General features: G+C 33.5%; 2 protein-coding genes across 2 annotated transcripts in view; one reads left to right on the forward strand and one right to left on the reverse strand.

The window, feature by feature from the left end:
• LOC144251498 (uncharacterized) overlaps positions 1–22805 on the forward strand; it is a gene marked incomplete at its 5' end in the record, with an annotated part of 302179 nt that overhangs the window by 199917 nt on the left and 79457 nt on the right. The window lies entirely within an intron of this gene.
• LOC144251496 (uncharacterized) overlaps positions 1–22805 on the reverse strand; it is a 77079-nt gene that overhangs the window by 51078 nt on the left and 3196 nt on the right. The window contains exons 3-4 of the mRNA XM_077794372.1: positions 7757–7883; positions 2679–2798 (exon numbers count right to left, since the gene is read on the reverse strand). Coding sequence (XP_077650498.1) covers positions 2679–2798; positions 7757–7883 — 247 coding nt within the window. The remainder of the gene's footprint in view (positions 1–2678; positions 2799–7756; positions 7884–22805) is intronic.

Raw genomic sequence — 22805 nt, forward strand, 5'->3', positions numbered from 1 at the left:
ACTGCATGATTTCTTCAGTCCAAGAGTCAAGATGGGCCTGTGGATAACGAGGATTCACCAGGAAACATTGAGACTAATTCCCCCTTCAGCAACCTTCCTCTTTTACCTGAATATGCACGTTGGCACCTAGTCTCTTGGGTCTTTGTCATCTCCCTCATTGGGAGCTTGAATAACTCTCCAGAGTTGTAGATCCCTTAGGGAGTACTGCAACACTATAAGGTGAAATTTTAAAGTTGTAATTCAAACTAGGGATATCTGGGCATTATTTTAGTATTCCTGGGTCCTTCTTATAACTTAATTTTTCCATAATTACAAACAAAAGAGTATATAATTTACATAAATAATATTCTCCAAATAAAACTTAATTAAACATATGAAATAATTAACGGAGACGATATAGCATTATTTACACAATAGAATGTTTTACTATTGTGTCAATCCATTAGCAATGTGAATAGTGGGAGATGTGTGACCTAATAACGTCATTAAAAGCATGACAAGGTTAACATTAAGAAATCCACACTTTATTTAGAAACAAATTGCTTCCGTAATGAAATATAAGTAAAAATGCTCTGTAAAACGGGCATGGTGGTCCATGCCTGTGACCCTAGGGATGAGAGAAGCTTTGCAAGGTAAAAGCCAGGCTTCATAACTTAGTCAGGCCCTATACAACTTAGCAAACCCTATATCTAAATGAAAATCAAAAATTTCTAGGGATGCAGTTTATTGATTGAGTTCCCTTACATAATTTCTGTGCTATCATATCTCTGGTGTGAAATAGTGTTGAACAACTGTGATATAAGGGTTGATTCATCCTTAAATTCACTGATGCAATGTTTTCACTTGTAAACCTTCTCTCCAGTATAAAATCTGTACTGTTTAGTAAGATGTGATCTTCAATTTTAAAAGGTTTGCCATTCTTCACATTTATAGGACTTGTCTCTAGTATGGGTTCTCTGGTGTCGAGTAACTGATGATTTTGTATTAAAAGCTTTTCCACAATCATTACATCTGTAGGGCTTCTCTCAAGAATGAATCCTTTTATGACAATTAAGCTGTGAGATTCTATTAAAAGCTTTGTCACAATCTATACATTTGTAGGGCTTCTCTCCAGTGTGGATTCGCTGGTGCTCAGTAAGTGATGATTTTATATTAAAACTCTTGCCACACACTTTACATTTGTAGGGCTTCTCTCCAGTATGAATCCTGTTGTGACGATCAAGATTTGAGTTTGTATTAAAACTATTGCCACACACCTTACATTTGTAGGGCTTCTCTCCAGTATGAATCCTGTTGTGGCACTTAAGATTTGAGTTTGTATTAAAACTATTGCCACACACTTTACAATTGTAGGGCTTCTCTCCAGTATGAATCCTGTTGTGGCGTTCAAGATGTGAGTTTCTATTACAAATTTTGCCACACACTTTACATTTGTAGGACTTCTCTCCAATATGAATTCTCTGGTGATTTTTAAGGCTTGTTTTTTTTTACTAAAAGCTTCGCAAAATTGTTTACATATGTGGGGCATCTCTCCAGGGTGTGTGCACTGGTGACAGATAAGATTGGAGCTTTTATTAGAAGTTTTATCACCTTCTTTGCATTTGCATGGCATATCTCCTGTATGAACACTGTGATGTTGAGTAAAGTCCTTGAGTGTCTTGCATTCTTCACATTGGTAGGTCTTCTCTGCAGAATAAATTTGTTGGTGTTGAGTAAGAGTTGAAAACTTTTTTAAGGCTTTGCCACAACTTTTACATTTACATATCTTGTCTTCAGTATAAATACTCTGATGTTTCACAAGTTGTAACCTTTCACTAAAAGTTTTTCCGCATTCTTTAATTTTGTAGGATTTATCACTGTCATAGTATCTACTGTATTTAAAAGATGTTGAGCGAGTTGATGGTTTGATATATTCTTTAAACTTATAGTGTTCTTTCTCTATAAATTCTCTTGTATTGAGCAAGCTCTGCACTGTGATTAAAACCCTTTCAAATACCTTACACTTGCAAGTTTTGCCTTGACTGTGAATATTTGGATGAGTAATAGTTTTTGAGCACTGATGCAAGACTTTCTCACATTTTTCATCTTGCTAATTTCCTTTAGAAAATAACTAGGAGTTTCTCTATATTCATAATTTTTATCACCAATATAAATATGCTGGTAATTACTCAGGGTAGAGACATGGCTAATGGTGTTACTTATAGCATTATGTATATAGTGCACTTTCCGTAAATCTGTATCAGAATTGTCATTGAGCAATACTGGGGAAGTAGAAAACTTTCTACACTTCTTAATATTGTCTATTTGGGCACAAAAAGAAATTACTGTTTTGCTGCAGAAAATGGATATTTTGTAAAGAAACTCTCCTAAGTTCACTTTTATAAATATCTTCTCTAAGCAAATGTTTGACTAGAAGTTTAACTCAGTGCTACATTTATACTTGGCCAAGTTAAAAACTGATGCATAGACCAGATTTTCCACATTTCCTTTCACTTCAAGAATGGCTGTGAATATATTTTCAAAGACATATACAGCTCCTCAAAAGTAAGTTGAATAAAATGAATAATTTTCAGATATTAATTTTTCCTACTGTCTATTGACCATAAAATTTTTATCATAAATAGGGACTACAAATTTGTTTTGACCAGTGTAATACGATTTTTGAACTTTACACTCACCTATATTTTCCCATTGTTTTCTTAATTGTAAATACTCAGGGTCACACTTTCCATATCTTCCCTCTTTCTCTCGCATTCCCTGCTCTGGTATAATTTCTCTAGGATGATGAGAATTTATCGCTGAAATAAAAATAACAATCATGTTTACTTACTGTACTGGGCTGAATATATTTTGCAAACATGGGAAATTACAGCAATAAAGGAACATAAGCAGGGGAGTAGAGTATTAAGTCTAAGCCCATTGTTACTGCAGAAATATATAAATCAAATAAAAATGTACACAGAAAATTACTTCGAGAAATTTCCAAATCATCTTAGTGTTCACAGTATCCAAGATGCGTACATTTCTATGTAGAGTAATATAGTATAGGAAAATACATTGTGATACACAAAGCCTTTCCTCCTTCACAATATATTTTTAAAATCTACCAACTTTCTTCTGTTTCATTAAAAAAGAAATGTGAAACATGTGAATATTTGGGGACTTTTCAAAAAGGGATTCCTGGTTACCAACAGAAAAAAAAAAAACATGACTAAATCTACTGTAAGAAAAGTAAGTTATGAATTACTCGAAGGGAATAGTAAATTATCATTTAAAAGAAGTTTACTGAACTTAACCCACACAAAAAAATAGAATAAAATATAGTCAAGAATTGTTAATAGTAATAAGCAGAAAATGTGTGTTTAAAGACTTTCTTTAGAAAATGTCTGAAAGAGTCAGGGGTGGTTGTACATAGCAATAGAGGAGGTTGAGCCAGAAGGATTAAAATTTCAAGGCCAGCCAAAATAAAAAAAAAATGCAAACTAGTAGTTTTCTTTCCAGTACTAATAAATGCATCTCAGAAAATAAGAAAAATAAAAGATCCAAGTAGCCCAATTATCTCCAAGTTGTAAAGACCCAAAGCAGGTTTTAATCCAAGTTTTAAAACTTACAGAAAATATTCAGAGCATCCAAATAAAAAGATGGGTCACCTAGAAATGTGTAACTATATAATTGTGAAATCCTTAGTCGAAACTTCACAACACAGAAAGGAATTTGGGACTATTTTCAAGGGATGAAAGTATAAAAGTATCAACCAAGACATTATATTCACAGCTACTATCTTTCAAAAAAGAATAAAAATTAAGTCTTTATTTTTTTTTTTTTTTTTTTTTTTTTTTTTTTTTTTTTTTTTTTATTGGTCGTTCATAACATTACATAGTTCATAATACATCATATTACACAGTTTGATTCACGTGGATTATGAACTCCCCCTTTTACCCCATATACAAATTGCTGTATCATATCAGTTTCCCTTCCATTGCTTGACATATTGCCTTTCTAGTGTCTGATGTATTCTGCTGTCTGTCCTATTCTCTACTGTCCCCCCTCCCCTCCCCTCCCCTCCCCTCCCCTTTTCTTTCTCTACCCCTTCTACTGTAAATCATTTCTTCCATTTGTATTATCTTGTCTTGCCCCTCCTTTCCTCTTATATGACATTTTGTATAACCCTGAGGATCGCCTTCCATTTCCATGCAATTTCCCTTCTCACTCCCTTTCCCTCCCACCTCTCATCCCTGTTTAATGTAAATCTTCTTCTCAAGCTCTTCGTCCCTACCCTGTCCTTGTTTACTCCCCTTATATCAAAGGAGTCATTTGGTATTTGTTTTTTAAAGATTGACTAGCTTCACTTAGCATAATCTGCTCTAATGCCATCCATTTTCCTCCAAATTCTATGATTTTGTCATTTTTTAATGCAGAATAATACTCCATAGTATATAAATGCCACATTTTTTTTATCCATTCATCTATTGAAGGGCATCTAGGCTGGTTCCACAGTCTTGCTATCGTGAATTGAGCTGCTATGAACATCGATGTAGCAGTAATTAAGTCTTTAAAGATAAAATGCACACACTATTCATCAACACTAGATCTGTTCTCCAAAAAGTACTAAAGGAAATCCTTCATACTAAAATGTAAGTGTACACAGTCACACAAGTCATACAAAATTTTAAACATTTCTTGGCACAAACAATTCTATTTTATTGTAATTATGGGTCTCAAAACATGTAATTTCGCAACAGAATTTGTATACAGAAGTATAAAAACAAAACTATTAGTAGGCATATATACCTGTAACAATAATATAATTTTGAAAGGACATATAAATATGATTCAATTTTTAAGAAAGTGAAGTCAAGTTGATACTCATACAATGTATGAGTAGGAGATTCTTCATTTTTAGATATTTTTGTCAGCAAATGCAACATTACAAATGTTTGATCAAAACACACCTTGGCTATATGAATTAACTCTAAATATTGCAACTATAGGTGGTCCACAAGATACTCTAAATCTAAGGACACACACATACTGAAAGCAAAGTGAAAAAAAAGTGACACATACAAAAGTGACTGAACAAAACCTATGCTGTCTAAATTATAGTACACAAAACATAGTGTAAGACAGTTAATGGACATAGAAGACGTTATAAATTAAAAAAAAAAAAACCTTGAAAACAGGCAAAATATAGAAAAGGAACCTTTCCCCAGGTTCTGAATTAAGAGTAAATACATTTGCAACACACATCCAACTTCCCAAACACACAAAGCAAACATTGAGAAAGTTGAATGAAAACAAAGAATCACTGTCATACTAGGAGACATCAATCCCCATTTACTGAAAATGGAAATACAGTGAAGCAAAATGGTAATTGCAAAGCATAAGACTTTGACAATATTTTGAAACTATTGTAGACATATAGAATCTCTGTTCTTAATCGCAAGTTGGATATTATATTGGATAGACCAATTTTATGTATTAAACAAAGGTTAATAACTGTTAACTGTTAAGTGATAGTTATTTTGTAACCAACATGGAATAAAAATTTGAAGTCAAAAGTGATAGGGATTTTCAAAGAGTGCTCAAAGATTGAACACTCTTGAGCATATTGTTGTTCAAGAATTGAGAGATAGAATTAAAAGAAAAAGATGTTTATGTTACTTAAATTTAACTATAGGATCCAGGTAATAATCATTAAACTCCCGTTGTTACTTTTTTTTTTTTTTTTAGAGAAATCCATCCTTTACATTGTATGAATATCCCACAAACTACAAATTACATTACAATATTTCCCTGCTAAAAAATATACTAAAAGTTACAGCATTCAATTTTAAATGCAGACATGGAATTTCGTAGATTGAGTTCTAAGTGAGTGTGGTAATAAGCCCTAACATCAACAGCAAATTAAAAACATTGCACACAGTGTTGTTACTTGTTATTCAACAGAGCCATTGTGGGTATGCAAACCAAATATCCCTTGAAAACAAGGGATGAGCCAATTTGGAAGATAGAACTTTGAAGTGAAATAATTTATTCAAATTATGTATTTGACAAAATGTATCTACACTAGGTTAACTGAAATATGTCACAGAAAGAATATTGCAGAATTCTAGAAGATGACATCTCTAAACTAAAAAACAGCTTTCTGAAGAAAATAGAATGGTTTTGAGATGGGGAGACAAAAATGAGCCCTTGCTTCCAAGGCATTGTTTTTTTTTTTTTTTTTTGAGATGTAAACTTTTTAGAGATTTATTGCATAACAATTTGAATTAATGTTACTGAATATTTAAAATTTTGGAAACCATAAGTTTTATTTTGTGGTTTTGATTACAATTAAAATTAAAAGATAAAGAGGTTTGAAACATTTCTCAAGCTACTTTTAAAATAATGTGGTCTTCATCCTATAAAAAAGAACAAACTCATTAATATACAAATGATGGGCATGCATGAAATCTCAGATACTAGGAAGTCTGAGGCAGAAGAATTGCAATTTCAAGACATCCTCAATAACTTAATGAGAATCTCTGTCCAACTATGAGTGAAAAGGAGCTTGGGTTGTAGTTAAGCATTAGAGTATCACAGCCATCAATCCCCATTACATTTACATATAGAAAATTTCAATTTCTACATACATGGGCAGAATGCAAAGCCAATCAAGATAAAATACAAAAGTCATAGACAAAAGAGGCTTAATATTTTTAAATGCAAAAGCATATATAACATTATTGGCAATACAAACAAGAGTCATGCATATCTTAATTTGTGAAGCAATTAACTGATATGAGGAAACACAGTCTATAGCATGGAACCTAGTATATACAATGAAAAAATTTAAAAAAAATAACCAACCAAATTGTAAATATCCACAACTTACACCATCTCTCAAAAGAGCAGTCCTTGTCCATCTTGACATTCATTCCATGGCAGAAAATTTCACAGAAAATCCATTACACATATTCAGAAAGAAACTGATAAGGAAATTTTAGTGAAAAAAATGTACAAATAAGATTAGAAAAACTGACTTATGATAGTAATGTATTACAATGTGTGGAGCTAGAAGTCTCCAGAAATGTGCAAAAATTTTCTATAAATAATGGAAGAAGGGCTGGAGTTGTAGACTAGTGGTAGAGGGCTTGCCTAGCATGTATGAGACCCTGGGTTCCATCCTCAGCACCACATATAAATAATTAGGAAATTCATTAATAACTAAAAAATATTTTAAAAAATTAAGGAAGGAAGAGCCATCAGATAATATTGACGACCACAAGGCAAAGGGTGTGTTTTCTTGTTAATTTGAATGGACGGAGACAGTACTGGAGGAAAAGCAGGAGACTAGATAATTTTAAAGCACAAAACACAGGACAGGTTCTTCTATGATAACAAGAGAAAGAAATCAAAGCTTCTCAAAAATCTTTTCTGCTGGATAACGTGTCAATCAACATTTTTGAATTTAGGCTTCCTCCTCTACCTCAACTATATCCTCTGCTATATGTGGGCCATAGTATTTGACATCACTGCATTTCTCTAAGTCAACCATATGTCAAGTGAAGGATATATATAATGCCAACAAAGGAAAACATTAAGGAAGAAAAAAAATCATTAACATTTTCTTGTCAGCACCAAGAACTACTCCATCTTTTTTATTGAAAGCATAAATATGAGACTCATTCTTATGGTGAAGTTCCCAAAAGATATTCTTCAAGGGAAGAAAATTGAATAATGATAAATAGGAATTTTGAAGAAAAGTTATGCTTACCCAGAAAGACCAGGTTGTTATAGGTCTCCAACATCACTTCTCTATATAAATTCTGCTGAGCAGGATCCAGGCAATCCCATTCCTCCTGAGAAAAATCAATGGCCACATCCCCGAATGTCAATGGCTCCTGAAATAAAAAAATGTTAGATCAACAGCACATGGACCAAACCATTATTCAGTTTTTAATTTGAATTAAGAGTTAGTAGAACTGACTGTCATGTAGGAGAGTGACTTTAATTATGTAATAAGATACTTTCCATTATCTAATTTAGAGGAAAATAGATAAGTCCAAAAACAGTATATAAATTCCATATCAGAGTGAATTGAAGGATATATACCATAAACCAAGCACTGAATAAAAGCCCAACTCCTAACTTTTCTGTCATCAGTGAATGTGAAATTTGGCGGACATTCCAGATGCAAATCAGACTTGTCAAAGATATTCTCATAAGGTGATTGTTCCCAAGGGAGACAAAAAGAGTGGTAAAAAAGCTTTTGAAAACAATCTGGTAGTTATTCTTTCTGCTTCGTATCCATGAGAAAGATTTAGTTCACCAATAAACTTACTTTCAAGTATCATCCATAACACATTCTCCATGTGTAAAATATTCATGAAATATTAACGTTTGGAGACATGTAAAGTGACACTTCCACCTCGTGAAAAGACAAACTTGAATTATTTCAAGTTCTATAAGCAGTTCAAAGAATAATAAATTTGGTAAAATAGAATGAACAATGGGTTACAGAAGACTTCATGGAGGAGATTAAAAAATTCTTAGAGGTAAACAAGAACATAGACACAATATATCAAAATCTCTTGGACACTATGAAAGCAGTACTAAGAGGAAAGTTCATTGCATGGAGTTAATTCCTTAAAAGAAGAAAAAGTCAATAATTGATCTCATACTTCATCTCAAAGCCCTAGAAGAAAAAAATCAACACCAAATGCAGTAGAATTCAAGAAATAATTAAAATTAGAAGTGAATTTGAATCAAAAGAAACAAAATTTGATAAAAGTTGGTTCTCTGAAAGAAAAAAACTGACAGAATCTTAGCTAAGCTAATGAAGAGAAGGAGAGAGAAAACTCAAATTACCAGCACAGTCGATGAAAAAGGTAATATCACAATAGACACTACAGAAATACAGAGGATAATTAGAAATCATCTTGAAAACGTATACCCCAATAAAATAGAAGACACTGAAGGCATCAACAAATTTCTAATGTCCTGATTTGCCCAGATTGAATCAGGAAGACATACACAATTTAAACAGACCAATATTAAGTGATGAAATAGAATATGCCATCAGAAGCTAACCAACCAAGAAAAGCCCAGGACCAGAAGGATACACAGCCAAGTTCTAAAAGACCTTTAAAGAAGAACTACAAAAATACCAATACTCTTCAATTTATTTCAGGAAATAGAGAAAGCATCAGCACTCCCAAACTCCTTCTATGAGGCCAATATCACCCTGATCCCCAAACCAGATAGGGACAAGTCAAAGAAAGAAATCTTCAAGACAATATCTCTAATGAACATAGATGCAAAAATTCTGAATAAAATTCTGGCAAATTAAATACAAAAACATTACAAAGGTCATGCACCAAGATCAAGTGGGGTTTGTCCCAAGGATACAGGGTTGGTTCAACATATGGAAATCAATAAATGTAATTCATCACATCAATAGACTTTAAAATAAGAATAATACGATCATCTCAATAGATGCAGAAAAACCATTTGACAAAATACTGCACCCTTTCATGTTCAAAACATTAGAAACCTAGAGATAACAGGAACATATCTCAACATCATAAAGGCTATCTACACTAAGCCTCAGGCCAACATCATTCTAAATGAAGAAAAATTAAAGACATTCCCTCTAAAAACTGGAACAAGACAGGGATGCCCTCTTTCACCATTTCTATTCAACAGTTTTTGAAACACTGGACAGAGCAATTATACAGATGAAAGAAATTAAAGGAGTAATTACAGGAAAAGAACTTAAATTAGCACTATTTGCTGACAATATGATTCTAAACCTCGAAGACCCCAAAAGCACTACCAGAAAACTTCTAGAACTAAAAAATGAATTCAGCAAAGCAACAGGAAATAAAATCAACACCCATTCAATAAAGGCATTTCTGTATATCAGTGACAATGCCTTGAGAAGGAAATGAGGAATACTACCCCATGTACAATAACTCCAAAAAAAAAGAAAAAATAAGATACTTAGGAAGCAACTTAACAAAAGAGGTGAAAGATCTATACAATGAAACCTACAGAACCCTAAAGAAAGAAATCAAAGAAGACCTTAGAAGATGGAAATATCTACCTTACTCTTGTGTAGGCAGAATTAATATTATCAAAATGACCATATTATCAAAAGGACTATATAGATTTAATGCAATTCTGATCAAAATCCCAATGAAATTTCTCATAGAAAAAGAAAAAGCAATCATGAAATTCATCTGGAAAAATAAGAGACCCAGAATAACTAAAGGAATTATAAGCAGGAAGAGAAAAGCAGGTGGTATTGCTATACCAGACCTTAAACTATACTGCAGAGAAATAGTAACAAAAACAGCATAGTATTGGCACAAAAACAGTCTGGTAAACCATTGTTACAGAATAGAGGAGACAGAGACTAACCCAAAAAATTATAATTATATTATATTTGACAAAGGTGCCAAGAACATGCATTGGAGAAAATATAGCCTCTTTAACAAACAGTGCTGGGAAAACTGGAAATCCATATGCAACAAAATGAAATTAAACTCCTATCTCTCACCATGCACAAAACCCAACTCAAAGTGGATCAAGGTCCTAGGATTTAAACCAGAGACTCTGCATCTAATAGAAGAAAAAGTAGGCCCTAATCTTCATCACGTGGCTAGGCCACCTACTTCCTTAATAAGATGCCTATATCACAAGAATTAAAACCAAGAATCAACAAATGAGATGGTTTCAAACTAAAATGTTTCTTCACAGAAAAAAAAAACATTCTGAGGTGGACAGAGTGCCTACATCCTGGGAGTAAATTTTTATCCCTCACAAATCAGATAGAGAACTAATGTCTAGGGTATATAAAGAACTCAAAATACTAAGCACCAAAAAAACAAATAACCCAATCAACAAATGGGCCAAGAACCTGAATACACACTTCTCAGAAAAGGACATAGAATCAACCAACAAATATATGGAAAAATGTTCATCATCTCTTGCAATTAGAGAAATGCAAATCAAAACCACTCGAAGATATCATCTCATTCCAGTCAGAATGGCAGCTATTTTGAAGACAAACAACAAGTGTTGCTGAGGATGTGGTGGGAAAGGCACACTCACACACTGCTGGTGGGATTGCAAATTGGTGCAGCCAATATGGAAAGCAGTATAGAGATTCCTTGGAAATCTGGAAATGAAGCCACCATTTGACCCAGCTATTTCTCTTCTCAGACCATTCTCAAAGGACTTGAAAACAGCATACTACAGGAACACAGACACGTCAATGTTTATAGCAGCACAATTCAGAAGAGCAAACTGTGGAGCCAATCCAGATGCCCTTCAGTGGATGAATGGATAAAAAAAAAATATGTGGCATATATACACAATGGAATTTTACTCAGAAATAATAAAATCATAGCAATTGCAGGTAAATGGATGGTATTGGAGAAGTGAAGTTAGTCAATCCCAAAAAACAAATGCTGAATGGCTTCTCTTACATAAGGAAGATGACTATAGTGGGGTAGGGAGGTGGAGCATGGGAGAAAGAGATGAATTCTACATAGGGCAGAGGGGTTGGAGGTGAGGGGAGGAGGCAGGGGATTAGCAGTGATAGTGGAATGTGATGACATCATTATCCATTGTACATGTATGAAGACACAAATTGGTGCCAATATACTTTATATACAACCAGAGATATGAAAAATTGGGCTGTATACATGTAATAAGAATTGTAATGCATTCCACTGTCATTGTTTTAAATAAAAAAATTAAAATAAAACAAAACACTTCAGCCTGTGTGAAGATCAAGGACGAATCCTTTCAACCACTCACCAAGACATTGAATTGCATAGTCTTTCTGGTGCACAGCTGCAGGAAGAGCAGGAATATATGTGAATTTCAATACCTGATACCCACTGGGATATATTTGGGTGAAATACAAGAGAGAGAACATCGATGGTAGGCAGAAAAAAGTTATGATGAAAGCAATAGAAATTCTCAAGCTCAGCAGGTAGTACCTGTGATGACAAATATCAATTCCATCCTAATTCTTGCCTACATTAACACAGAAGCTCACTTCATGCATGGGGAATACTGCTCATCAGCAATTTAAAAAATATTTACCCAAATTCAACATCCTGCACAACATATTTTTCTTGCAATGCACATTTTAAATTTAAAAAAAAAATCACACAATTTTTTTATTTTTTTTTTTGAGAGAGAGAATTTTTAATATTTATTTATTTATTTATTTTTAGGCAGACACAACATCTTTGTTTGTATGTGGTGCTGAGGATTGAACCTGGGCCACACACATGTCAGGCGAGTGCGCTACCACTTGAGCCACATCCCCAGCCCCCCCCCCAAAAAAAAATCACACAATTTTTTTTTACTTCAATATTGAGTTATTTAATTTATTTTGCATTTTTTATGATTTATAGAGTCAGCTGGTTAAATTTTTTAAAAATGATTTGGGGATTTTGTTTAATTATGTTGAGTCTGCAGACCCATTGTAGAATACTGTGGTTTTCAAAAAATACTAATTTTGATCATTGAATATTAGCTGCTTTCCTATTTTGTTTCCATATTTTTTTACATTTTATTTTCACCTTTACTTTTTACTTTTCAGCTATCAATTATTTTGTTAATACTTTCATTTAGATTATTTTTCCTATACTAGTGAATGGATTTTTGCCTCAATTTTAACACTGGTCATTGTTACTGTATATAATTTAAATACTTTAATGTTGACCATTTAACCCATGACATTATTGAACAAATTCTTAGGTTTCATTAGTTCATGGAAATTGCTTAGAAACATTATAGAAATAATAGTATCATCTGCATATGCTATTTGACTTTTGATGTATAAAATCCAGTTTAATATTCTCAAACAGTATTTAGAAGTCAAAAAACCATACATTTTTTTTCTTTTTCTAAAACTAAAGTATGAAACACTTCAGTCCACACCATTAAATATGAAAACAGTTCATAGCTGCCCTTTAGTGGATTGAAAAAGAACTTTCCTCTTGTCATAATTGGCCATAGGTTTTACAGTAATTTGATATAAATGATTTGCCAAAAGCTTTTCTCTATTAAAATGATTTTGGGAAACTTATTATATTGTCTCTCTTGGTCAAGAACTTCAACTTTCTTTTTGTTGTTATTCTCCGTTTGCTAGGGGTTTGAATATCTGGGTCAACATCTATAGAAAGATGGTGTGCAATTTCCATCCTTATGCTCTATTATCTGGTAATTCTGGCTTTACAGAAAGAATTAGTCAATTTTCTTCTTCTATTTTTAGAAGTGAACATGAACTATTGTTATTGACCTCTTATTACGTGTTTGCTAGAAATCACCCGTGAAAGCACCTTTTTAAGACGTGAATTCTATTTGAATTTTTTTGGTGGGTTGAATTTTGGAGCTTGGTTTTTACCAGGTTGGCCTCACATTCCTTAGCCCAAATCCTCCTCCTGCTATAGCCTTACAGGTAGCTGGGACTAGGGGCATGTGCTCCCATGATCAGCTTTTCAGCTTCTCATAAAAATATTTGCAATTAAGTTAAATGTTAATTTGTTGGTCTCCTTTATATTTCTTCACATCTGGGTCTACTAAAGTATTCTATTGATTCCTGAAGTAATTTTCAAAGTTGATGATTATCATGCAATTTAGCCATATTTTGTTGCTTTCCAGGCTTGAAACTTTCTTGGCAATTAAGATGGAATAACGAGAAAGCATAATGTGGAGAAATGAGAACCTAGCATTTTGTGAATGACCAATGTCTTAGGATGCCCTGTGCAGGATGGAGAGTGTGCACACATAAATTTTGTGAGACAAATGAAGGAAAAACCTAAACAAATTATAATTTTAGTTAGCCTAATTAATAATCTTGAGTAGCTTTTATATGTCATAACACACTTATTTAATTTTTAGGCCAGAATCTAAGTATTTTACCATAATTAAAGTTCATAGCCCACTTGAATCTAATGTATGAAATATGATATGTCAAGAGCTTTGTAATGTTTTTAACAACCAATAAAAATATATAAAAATAAAATAAATTAGGTTTCAAAGGATTTTTATTTTTGGTGAGTTGTGTAAGTTTCATATATTTTGAATGTTGAGCTTTTATCAGACATGTGGCTAGCAACGATTTTTTTTAACCCACAGTCTACTTTTACATTTCATCAATTGATTCCTTTGCTACATAGAAGCATTTTTAGCTTCATATAGTCTCACATATTTCTTTGTTTTTCCTTGCACATTCTCAGCATGTTCTATCTAAAACCATTGCCAATATGAATGGCAAAGAATTTTTCTCATTTTCTTCTGGAATTTTTATGATTTTAGGTTACATCACAATGAGATATAACCACATGCTTTTAGTTTATTCTCAAAATGTTGGTAGGTAGCACATACTACAGAGGATATGCAGAAAAGGAAACACTTGGACATCCTTGCCAGGAAATAAACTTGAATTGACATTTAAAATAGTACAAGGGTTTATTTTTTTAAAAACTTAAAACTAGAGATCCCATATGACCCAGACATTTCGTTGAGAATATGCCTGTATTTTTCAGGGTTATTCAGAAAATGAGAATAAAATACATAAAAATGGATGTGTATATAGAAGGGAGCTTATTATATTTTCTCACATAATCATGGGAGGAATAGTCACCAAATGGTTGTCGGCAGGATGGTAACACTGGAAAACTGGTAACAGCTCAGTCCAAGAAGCTAGAAGCTTCACAATGTGAAAAAGCAAATGAACCAGCTGTGGTCCAGGACAAAGGACTTAAAAGACCCGGTAGATGAAAATAAAAATAACACAATCAACAAATGGGCCAAGACCTCAACAGATACTTCTAAGAAGATTTACAATCAATCAATATATGGAAAAAAATCCTCATCATCTCTAGCAATCAGAGAAACACAAATCAGAAGTACTTTAAGATATCACTCCAGTCAGAATGACAGCTATCATGAAGACAAACAATAAGTGTTGGCGAGAATGTGGGGGGAAAGGTAAACTCATACTCTCCTGATGGGAATGCAAATTGGTGCAGCCAATATGGAAAGCAGTATAAAGATTCTTTGGAAATCTGGGAATGGAACCACCATTTGACCCAGCTATCCCACTCCTCAGCCTATACCCAAAGGACTTAAAAACAGCATACTACACGGACACAGCCACATCAATGTTTATAGCAGCACATTTCACAGTAGCTAAACTGTGGAGCCAATCCAGATGCCCTTCAGCGAATGAATGGATAAAAACTATGTGGTATATATACACAAATAAAATATTACTCATCACTAAAAGAGAATAAAAGAAAATGGCATTTGCCAGTAAATGGATGGAGTTGGAGAATATTATGTTAAGTGAAGTTCGCCAATCCGCCAAAAACAAATGCCAAGTATTTTCTCTGATATATGAGGGGTGACTCACCATGGGGTAGGGAGGGAGAACGTGGGAGAATTAGATTAATTCTTGATAGGGAAGAGGTGTGGGAGGAAAATGGAGGGGGAATGGAATTAGCAAGGATGGTGGAATATGATCAACATCATTATTAAACAAATACATGTAAGAAGATTTGAATTTGGTGCCAACATACCTTATATAAAACAGATATGAATATTGTGTTATGCATGTGTATTAAGAGTTGTAATTCAAAAAGAAATGAGTACATGTATAATGGTATAAATTAGCGTGAACATACTTTATATACAGAATTACAAATAATTCTGCTTATGTGTGTAATAAGGATTGTAATGCATTCCACTTTTGTCGTGTATTTAAAAAATAATTTTTTTGAAAGAAGAAAGGTATTGGAACCCGTTGGTGACAATATAAGCCTACAGGGTAAAAATTATTACACCTTGATAACACAGAACTTAAAAGGAAGATGTATGAACAATATGAAATACCAAGCAAGAAAATGCCTCAAACACAGATGCTACATTATTAGAATCCATGGTCATAACAGCAGGAGAAATGACAGAGAAGGAGTGGAGGAGGTACATAGTTTTCTGTGAGTTAAAGGATGATGTAAGAGAGCAAATACAGGAAGCAAAGGATCATTTTGATAAAGAGCTACATAAGCAAATACAGCAAAAGATTCCTTCGAAAAGGAGATAGAGATTCTGGGGAAAAAAAAGAGATCCTTGAAATGAAGGAAACAGTAAACCAAATTAAGAACTCAATAGGAAGCATCTCCGACAGAATAGATCACTTGGAAGACAGAACCTCAGACGATTAAGGTAACATATATAATCTCGAAAAAAAAAAGTTGACCCCAGTGAAGATGGTAAGAAACCATGAGCAGAGATTCAGGAATTATGGGATAACATGAAAAGCCCAAATTTAACAGCTATTGGAACAGAAGAAGGCATTGGGGTTCAAACTACAGAAATGGACAATCTATTTAATGAATTAATACCAGAAAAATTTCCAAACATGAAGAATGATTTGGAAAATCAAATACAAGGAATGTACAGGACACCAAATGAACAAAATCACTGCAGAGCCACACCAACACACATCATAATGAAAACACCTAGCATACAGGAGAAGCAGAGGATTTTAAAAGCCACAAAAGAAAAAAATCAGATTACATATGGGAGAAACAAATCAGGATCTCTGAATTCCCAACTGAGACACTGAAAGCTACAACATCCTGCAGCAACATATACCAAGCCCTGAAAGAAACAGATGCCAACCAAGAATCATACCCAGAAAAATTAAATTTTGATTGGCAATTTCATTTGATTTACATGTTATTTTATGACAAAATAAAAACCTTCCATGATATACAAAAGTTAAAAGAATTTACAGCTAGAAAGCCTGCACTACAGCACATTTTAGGCAAAATATTCCATGAGGAGGAAATGAACAACAACAATGAAAGTCAGAAAAGGTAGGTATCACTCTAAAGGAAAAGCCTATCAAAGAGAAACCAAGTCAAGTTAAATAACAAAAATAAACAAAAATAACTGGGAATACAAATCATGTCTCAATAATAACCCTAAATGTTAATTTCCAAAACTTAGCAATGAAAAGACTGGCAGTGGAATAAAAAAAGACCCAACAATAGGATGCCTTGAAGAGACTCATCTCATAGGAAAAGACATACACAGAGTGAAGGTGACAGGTGGGAAAAAAAAATCATTCAGGCTGGGGCTCAGTGGTAGAGCACTCGCCTAGCACCTATGAGACCCTGGGTTCGATTCTCAGCGCCACATAAAATAAATAAAGTATTGTTTCCATCTACAAAATGTAAATATTAAAAAAACATACCACTCACATGGACTGTGGAAGCAAGCGTTTCCTTCCTTATATCAAATAATGTGGACTTCAAGTAAAATCTAATCAAAAGGAATAAAGGAGGACCTTTCATACTGCTTAAGGGAACCATACACCAACAAGACATAACAATTATAAATATGTATGCCCCAAACAATTGAGAATCTGTGTTCAAACAACTCTTCTCTAGTTAAAGGGCCAGTAGACCACAACCCAATAATCCTGGGTTACTTTAACACACCTCTTTTACCACTGGATACATCTTCTAAACAAAAGCCAAAAAAAACTATAGAACTCAATAATACAATCAATAACTCAGATTTAACTGACATAAACTATTTCATCCTTCAACAGCTGAGTACACTTTCTTCTCAGCAGCAAATGGATCCTTCTCTATAACAGACCATATATTATGCCAAAAAGCAACTCTAAGCAAATACAGAAAAGTAAAGATACTACTCTGCATTCTATCAGATCATAATGGAAAGAAATTAAAAATCAATGATAAAAAAAAGAAGTTATTCCTATAGCTGGAGAATAAACAATATGCTACTGAATGAACAATGGGTTGCAGAAAATATCAAAGAGGAGATTTGAAAATTCTTAGAGTTGAATGAGAACACAGATACAACTTATGGAAATCTCTGGAACACTATGAAGGCATTACTAAGAAGAAAGTTCGTTGTAGAGAGTTCATTCTTAAAAAAAAAAGCAAAAGTCAAATAAATGATCTAAAATTACATCTCAAAGCTCTAGGAAAAAATGAATCATCACCAAAAGCAGTAAAGGAGATAAAATAATTAGAATCAGAGCTGAAATCAATGAAATTGAAACAAAAGAAGCAAGTAAACATTGACAAAATGACTGGGAATGGAACCACCCTTTAACCCACCAATCCCACTCCTCGATTATATACAAAGGACTTAAAAACAGCATACTACAGGGACACAGCCACATCAATGTTTTAGCAGCAAAATTCACAACAGGTAAACTGTGGAGCCAACCTAGATGCCCTTCAAAAATGAATGGATAAAAAATTTGACATTTATACACAATGGAATATTATTCAGCATTAAGAGAAAATAAAATTATGGCATTTGCAGGTAAATGGATGGCATTGGAGAAGATAATGCTAAGTGAAGTTAGCCAATCCCCCCAAAAAAGAATTCTGAATGTTTTCTCTGATTAAGGAGTTAGCTCTTTGAAAAAAATAAATACATTTGATAAACCCTTATCCATATGATGTAGAGGGGAGGAAAATTCTAATTACTAAAATCCATGATGAAAAAGGAAATATTGCCATGAACACTGAGAAATACAGAAGATAATTAGAAATTATTTTGAAAATTTTTACTCCAATAAAACAGAAAATTTTGAAGACATCAACAAATGTCTACAATCATAATTTACCCACACTGAGTGAGGATGATACACAAGCTAAAAAAAAGAAAATGATCTGATTAAGAAAGAGATACAATTTTTAAAATATTTTGTTTTAGTTTTTGTGGACATAACATCTTTATTTTATTTTTATGTGTTGCTGAGTATCAAACAGAGGACCCTGCATGTGCCAGGTGAGGGTGCTACCACTTGAGCCATATCCTCTGCCCCAAAACAGATCACTTTAAAGCAATGAAATAGAAGATACCATCAAAAGCCTACCAACCAAAAAAAAAAAAAAAAAGCCCAGGACTCAATGGATACAAAACCATCAAAGCATAACTAACACCAATATTCCTAAAATTATTCCATGAAATAGAAAAAGAGGAAACACTTCCAAACTCATTCTATGAGGCCAATATCACCTTGATTCTAAAATCGGACAAAGACATCGAAGAAAGAAAACTTCATACCACTCTCTCTAAAAAACAGATGCAAAAGTTCTGAATAAAATTCTGGCAAATCAAATAAAAAACATATCAAAAACATGGTGCATCATGATCAAGTGGAATTCACTGCAGGGATGCAAGTTTGGTTAAACATACAGAAATCAATAAATGTAATTCATCACATCAGTAGATTTAAACATAAGAATCATACGATCATCTTAATAAATGCAGAAAAAGCATTTGACAAAATACAGCACCTCTTCATGTTCAAAACACTAGAGAAACTAGGGATAACAGGAACTCACCTCAACATTGTAAAGGCTGTCTACACTAAGCCCCAGGCCAACACCATTCTAAATGGAGAAAAACTGAAGACATTCCCTCTAAAATCTGGAACAATACAGGGATGCCCTCTCTCACCATTTCTATTCAACATAGTTCTTGAAACACTGGCCAGAGCAATTAGAGGAAAGAAATTAAAGGAATAAGTATAGGAAAAGAAGAAATTAAATTAGCACTATTTGCTGATGATATAATTCTGTACCTAGAAGACCTAAAAAATTCAACTAGAAAACTTCTATAACAAGAATTCAGCATAGTAGCAGGATATAAAATCAACAACATAAATCAAAGGCATTTCTGTATATCAGTGACAAATCCTCTGAGAAGGAGATGAGGAAAAACTACCCCATTAACAATATCCTCAAAAAAAAGATACTTGGGAATCATCAAAAGAGGTAAAGGATCTATACAATGAAAACCAAGGAACATTAAAGAGAAATCAAAGATCTTAGAAGATGGAAAGATTTAATTTGATCTTGAATAGGCAGAATTAATATTATCAAAATGCCCATTATACCTAAGCACTATACAGATTTAATGCAATTCTGATCAAAATGCCTATTGCATTCCTCATGGAAATAGAAAAAGAAATCATGAAATTCATCTGGAAAAATAGGAGACGCAGAATGGCTAGAGCAATTCTAAGCAGAAAGAGTGAAGCAGGTGATATTGCTATATCAGACCTTAAATTATTCTACAGAGCCATAGTAACAAATACAGCATGGTATTGGCACCAACACAGGCTGGTAGACCAATGGTACAGAATAGAGGACACATCAACTAACCCATAAAATTACAACTATCTTATATTAGACAAAGGTGCCAAAAACATGCACTGGAGAAGGGATAGCATCTTCAAAAAATAGTGCTGGGGAAACTGAAAATCCATATGCAACAAAATGAAATTGAACCCCTATCTCTCACCATGAACAAAAGTTAACTCAAAATGGATCAAGGACCTAAAAATTAAACCAGAGACACTGCATCTAACAGAAGCAAAAGTAGGCCCTAAACTTCATCATGTGGGATTAGGCCACAACTTTCCTAATAAGACTCCTATAGCACAAGAATTAAAACCAAGAATCAACAAATCGGATGGATTCAAACTAAAAAGTTTCTTTATCAAAAAAAAAAAAAAAAACAGAATAGAGAGTCTACTTCCTGGGAGCAAATTTTTACCCATCATACATCAGATAGAGCACTAATCTCTAGGGTATATAAAGAACCCAAAAATCTTAACACTAAAAAAAATAATAATCCAATCAATAAATAGGCCAAGGACCTGAACAGACACTTCTCAGAAGAGGATATACAATCAATCAACAAATATATGAAAAAATGGTCATCATCTCTAGCAATCAGAAAAATGCAAATCAAAACCACTCTAAGATACTATCTCACTCTAGTCAGAATGGCAGCTATTATGAAGACAAACAATAATAATCATTGGCCAGGATGTGGGGGAAAGGATACTCTCATACACTGCTGGTGGAACTGGAATTTGGTGCAACCAATACAGAAAGAAGTATGGAGACTACTTGGAAATCTGGAAATGGAACCATCATTTGACCCAGCTATTCCTCTTCTCAACTATACCCCAAAATTTAAAAACAACATGCTACAGGGACACAGCCACAGCAATGTTTATAGCAGCATAATTCACAAGAGCTACACTGTGGAGCCAACCTGTTTGCCCTTCAGTTGATGAATGCATAAAGAAATGTGGCATAGATACACAATGGAATATTACTCAGCACTAAAAGAGAATAAAATCATGGCATTTGCCAGTAAATGTATGGAGTTGGAGAATATTATGTTAAGTGAAGTTAGCCAATCCCCCCAAAACAAATGCCAAATATTTTCTCTGATATAAGGGTGGTGACTCACAGTGGGGTAGGGAGGGAGAGCATGGGAGAATTAGATTAATTCTAGATAGGGAAGGGGAGTGGGAGGGAATTGGAGGGGGAAGGGGATTAGCAAGGATGGTGGAATGTGATGGTTTTCATTATACAATGATATGATCAACATCATTATTCAAGATACATGTATGAAGACTTGATTTGGGTGTCAACATATCTTATATACAAAGACATGAAAATAGTGATATATTTGTGTATTAATAATTGTAATGCAGAAAGAAATTAGTTCATATATAATGGTACAAGTTGATGTGAACATACATTATATACAGAGATATGAAAAATTGTGCTTTATATGTGTAATAAGGATCATAATGCATTCCACTGTTATCGTTTATCTTTAAAAATAATAAAAATATTTAAAAACATAAAAAATAAAAAAATAAATCATGACTTTAAAAAATCTGAAAAAAAAAGAAATTGTGAGATAGGATGCATGTGGTGCTACACCCCTGATATATCCAGTCTTCTGGAGGCTTAGGCAGGCGAAATCACAATTGTGAAGCTGACCCCAGCAACTGAGTGAAACCCTGCCTTAATTTTTAAAAAAGTAATAGTAATTTTAGAAAATTAAATTTAAAAACATTTAAAAATTTAATTTTTTAAAATAAAAATTTAAAAAGGGCTGAGGATATAGTTCAGTAATAGGACACCCTGGAAATTCCATCCAGTAATAACCATTTCTGGCAATCAGCCACATTGTGTTTGCCATATTGCATACAGTTGGACAAATACTATGAAACACTGTGTCAGTTTTATATTGATGTCACATAAATATCACATTTCACACATAAACATATTTTAAAAGTACACCTGCAGAATTTGAAAAAAATACAAATACAGATCACCACAAAACAGACTGAATTACACACCCTGGGAATAGATGATAGGACTCCTCATTATAAAGAGGACGGCTTCCCTCAGGTTCATCTATGATAAAACCCCATCAAAATTTCACCATGGTTTCCTTTTCATTGAAGACGGGACCAAAGCAAACAGTTTGAAAATTCTCCTGCAAGGTTAACTCGATATGAAATTAGCAAAGAATTCTGAACTCTAAGAGCAAAAGCAGGAGCTATCATTACCAGGCACTAATGCATAGTATAAAATTATCATATTGCAGTAATTTGAGGACCAAAAAAAATCACAATGCAGAAATTTCATAGATGACCTCATATGTATGTAAAGGTCAATTTTACTATGAAGTGCAATGAAAAGGCCTAGCTAAATGCCACCATCTCCAGCAGAGGATTTGATGTGAATGAACAAGGCAACCCAACATGAAGGGTGGTGTGGGAACTGGAGGCCCAGAACACTAGTAGGGCTTGGGTGCAGAACATGTGTGGTACTGGATTGCACTCCAGCATCCCAAAGAAGCACATATTGAGTAGAATTATGTTTCAAAATTATACGAGAATTATACGAGAATAAGAGAAT

The sequence above is a fragment of the Urocitellus parryii genome (assembly GCF_045843805.1).
Source record: "Urocitellus parryii isolate mUroPar1 chromosome 16 unlocalized genomic scaffold, mUroPar1.hap1 SUPER_16_unloc_1, whole genome shotgun sequence".
NCBI classification, from domain to species: domain Eukaryota; kingdom Metazoa; phylum Chordata; class Mammalia; order Rodentia; family Sciuridae; genus Urocitellus; species Urocitellus parryii.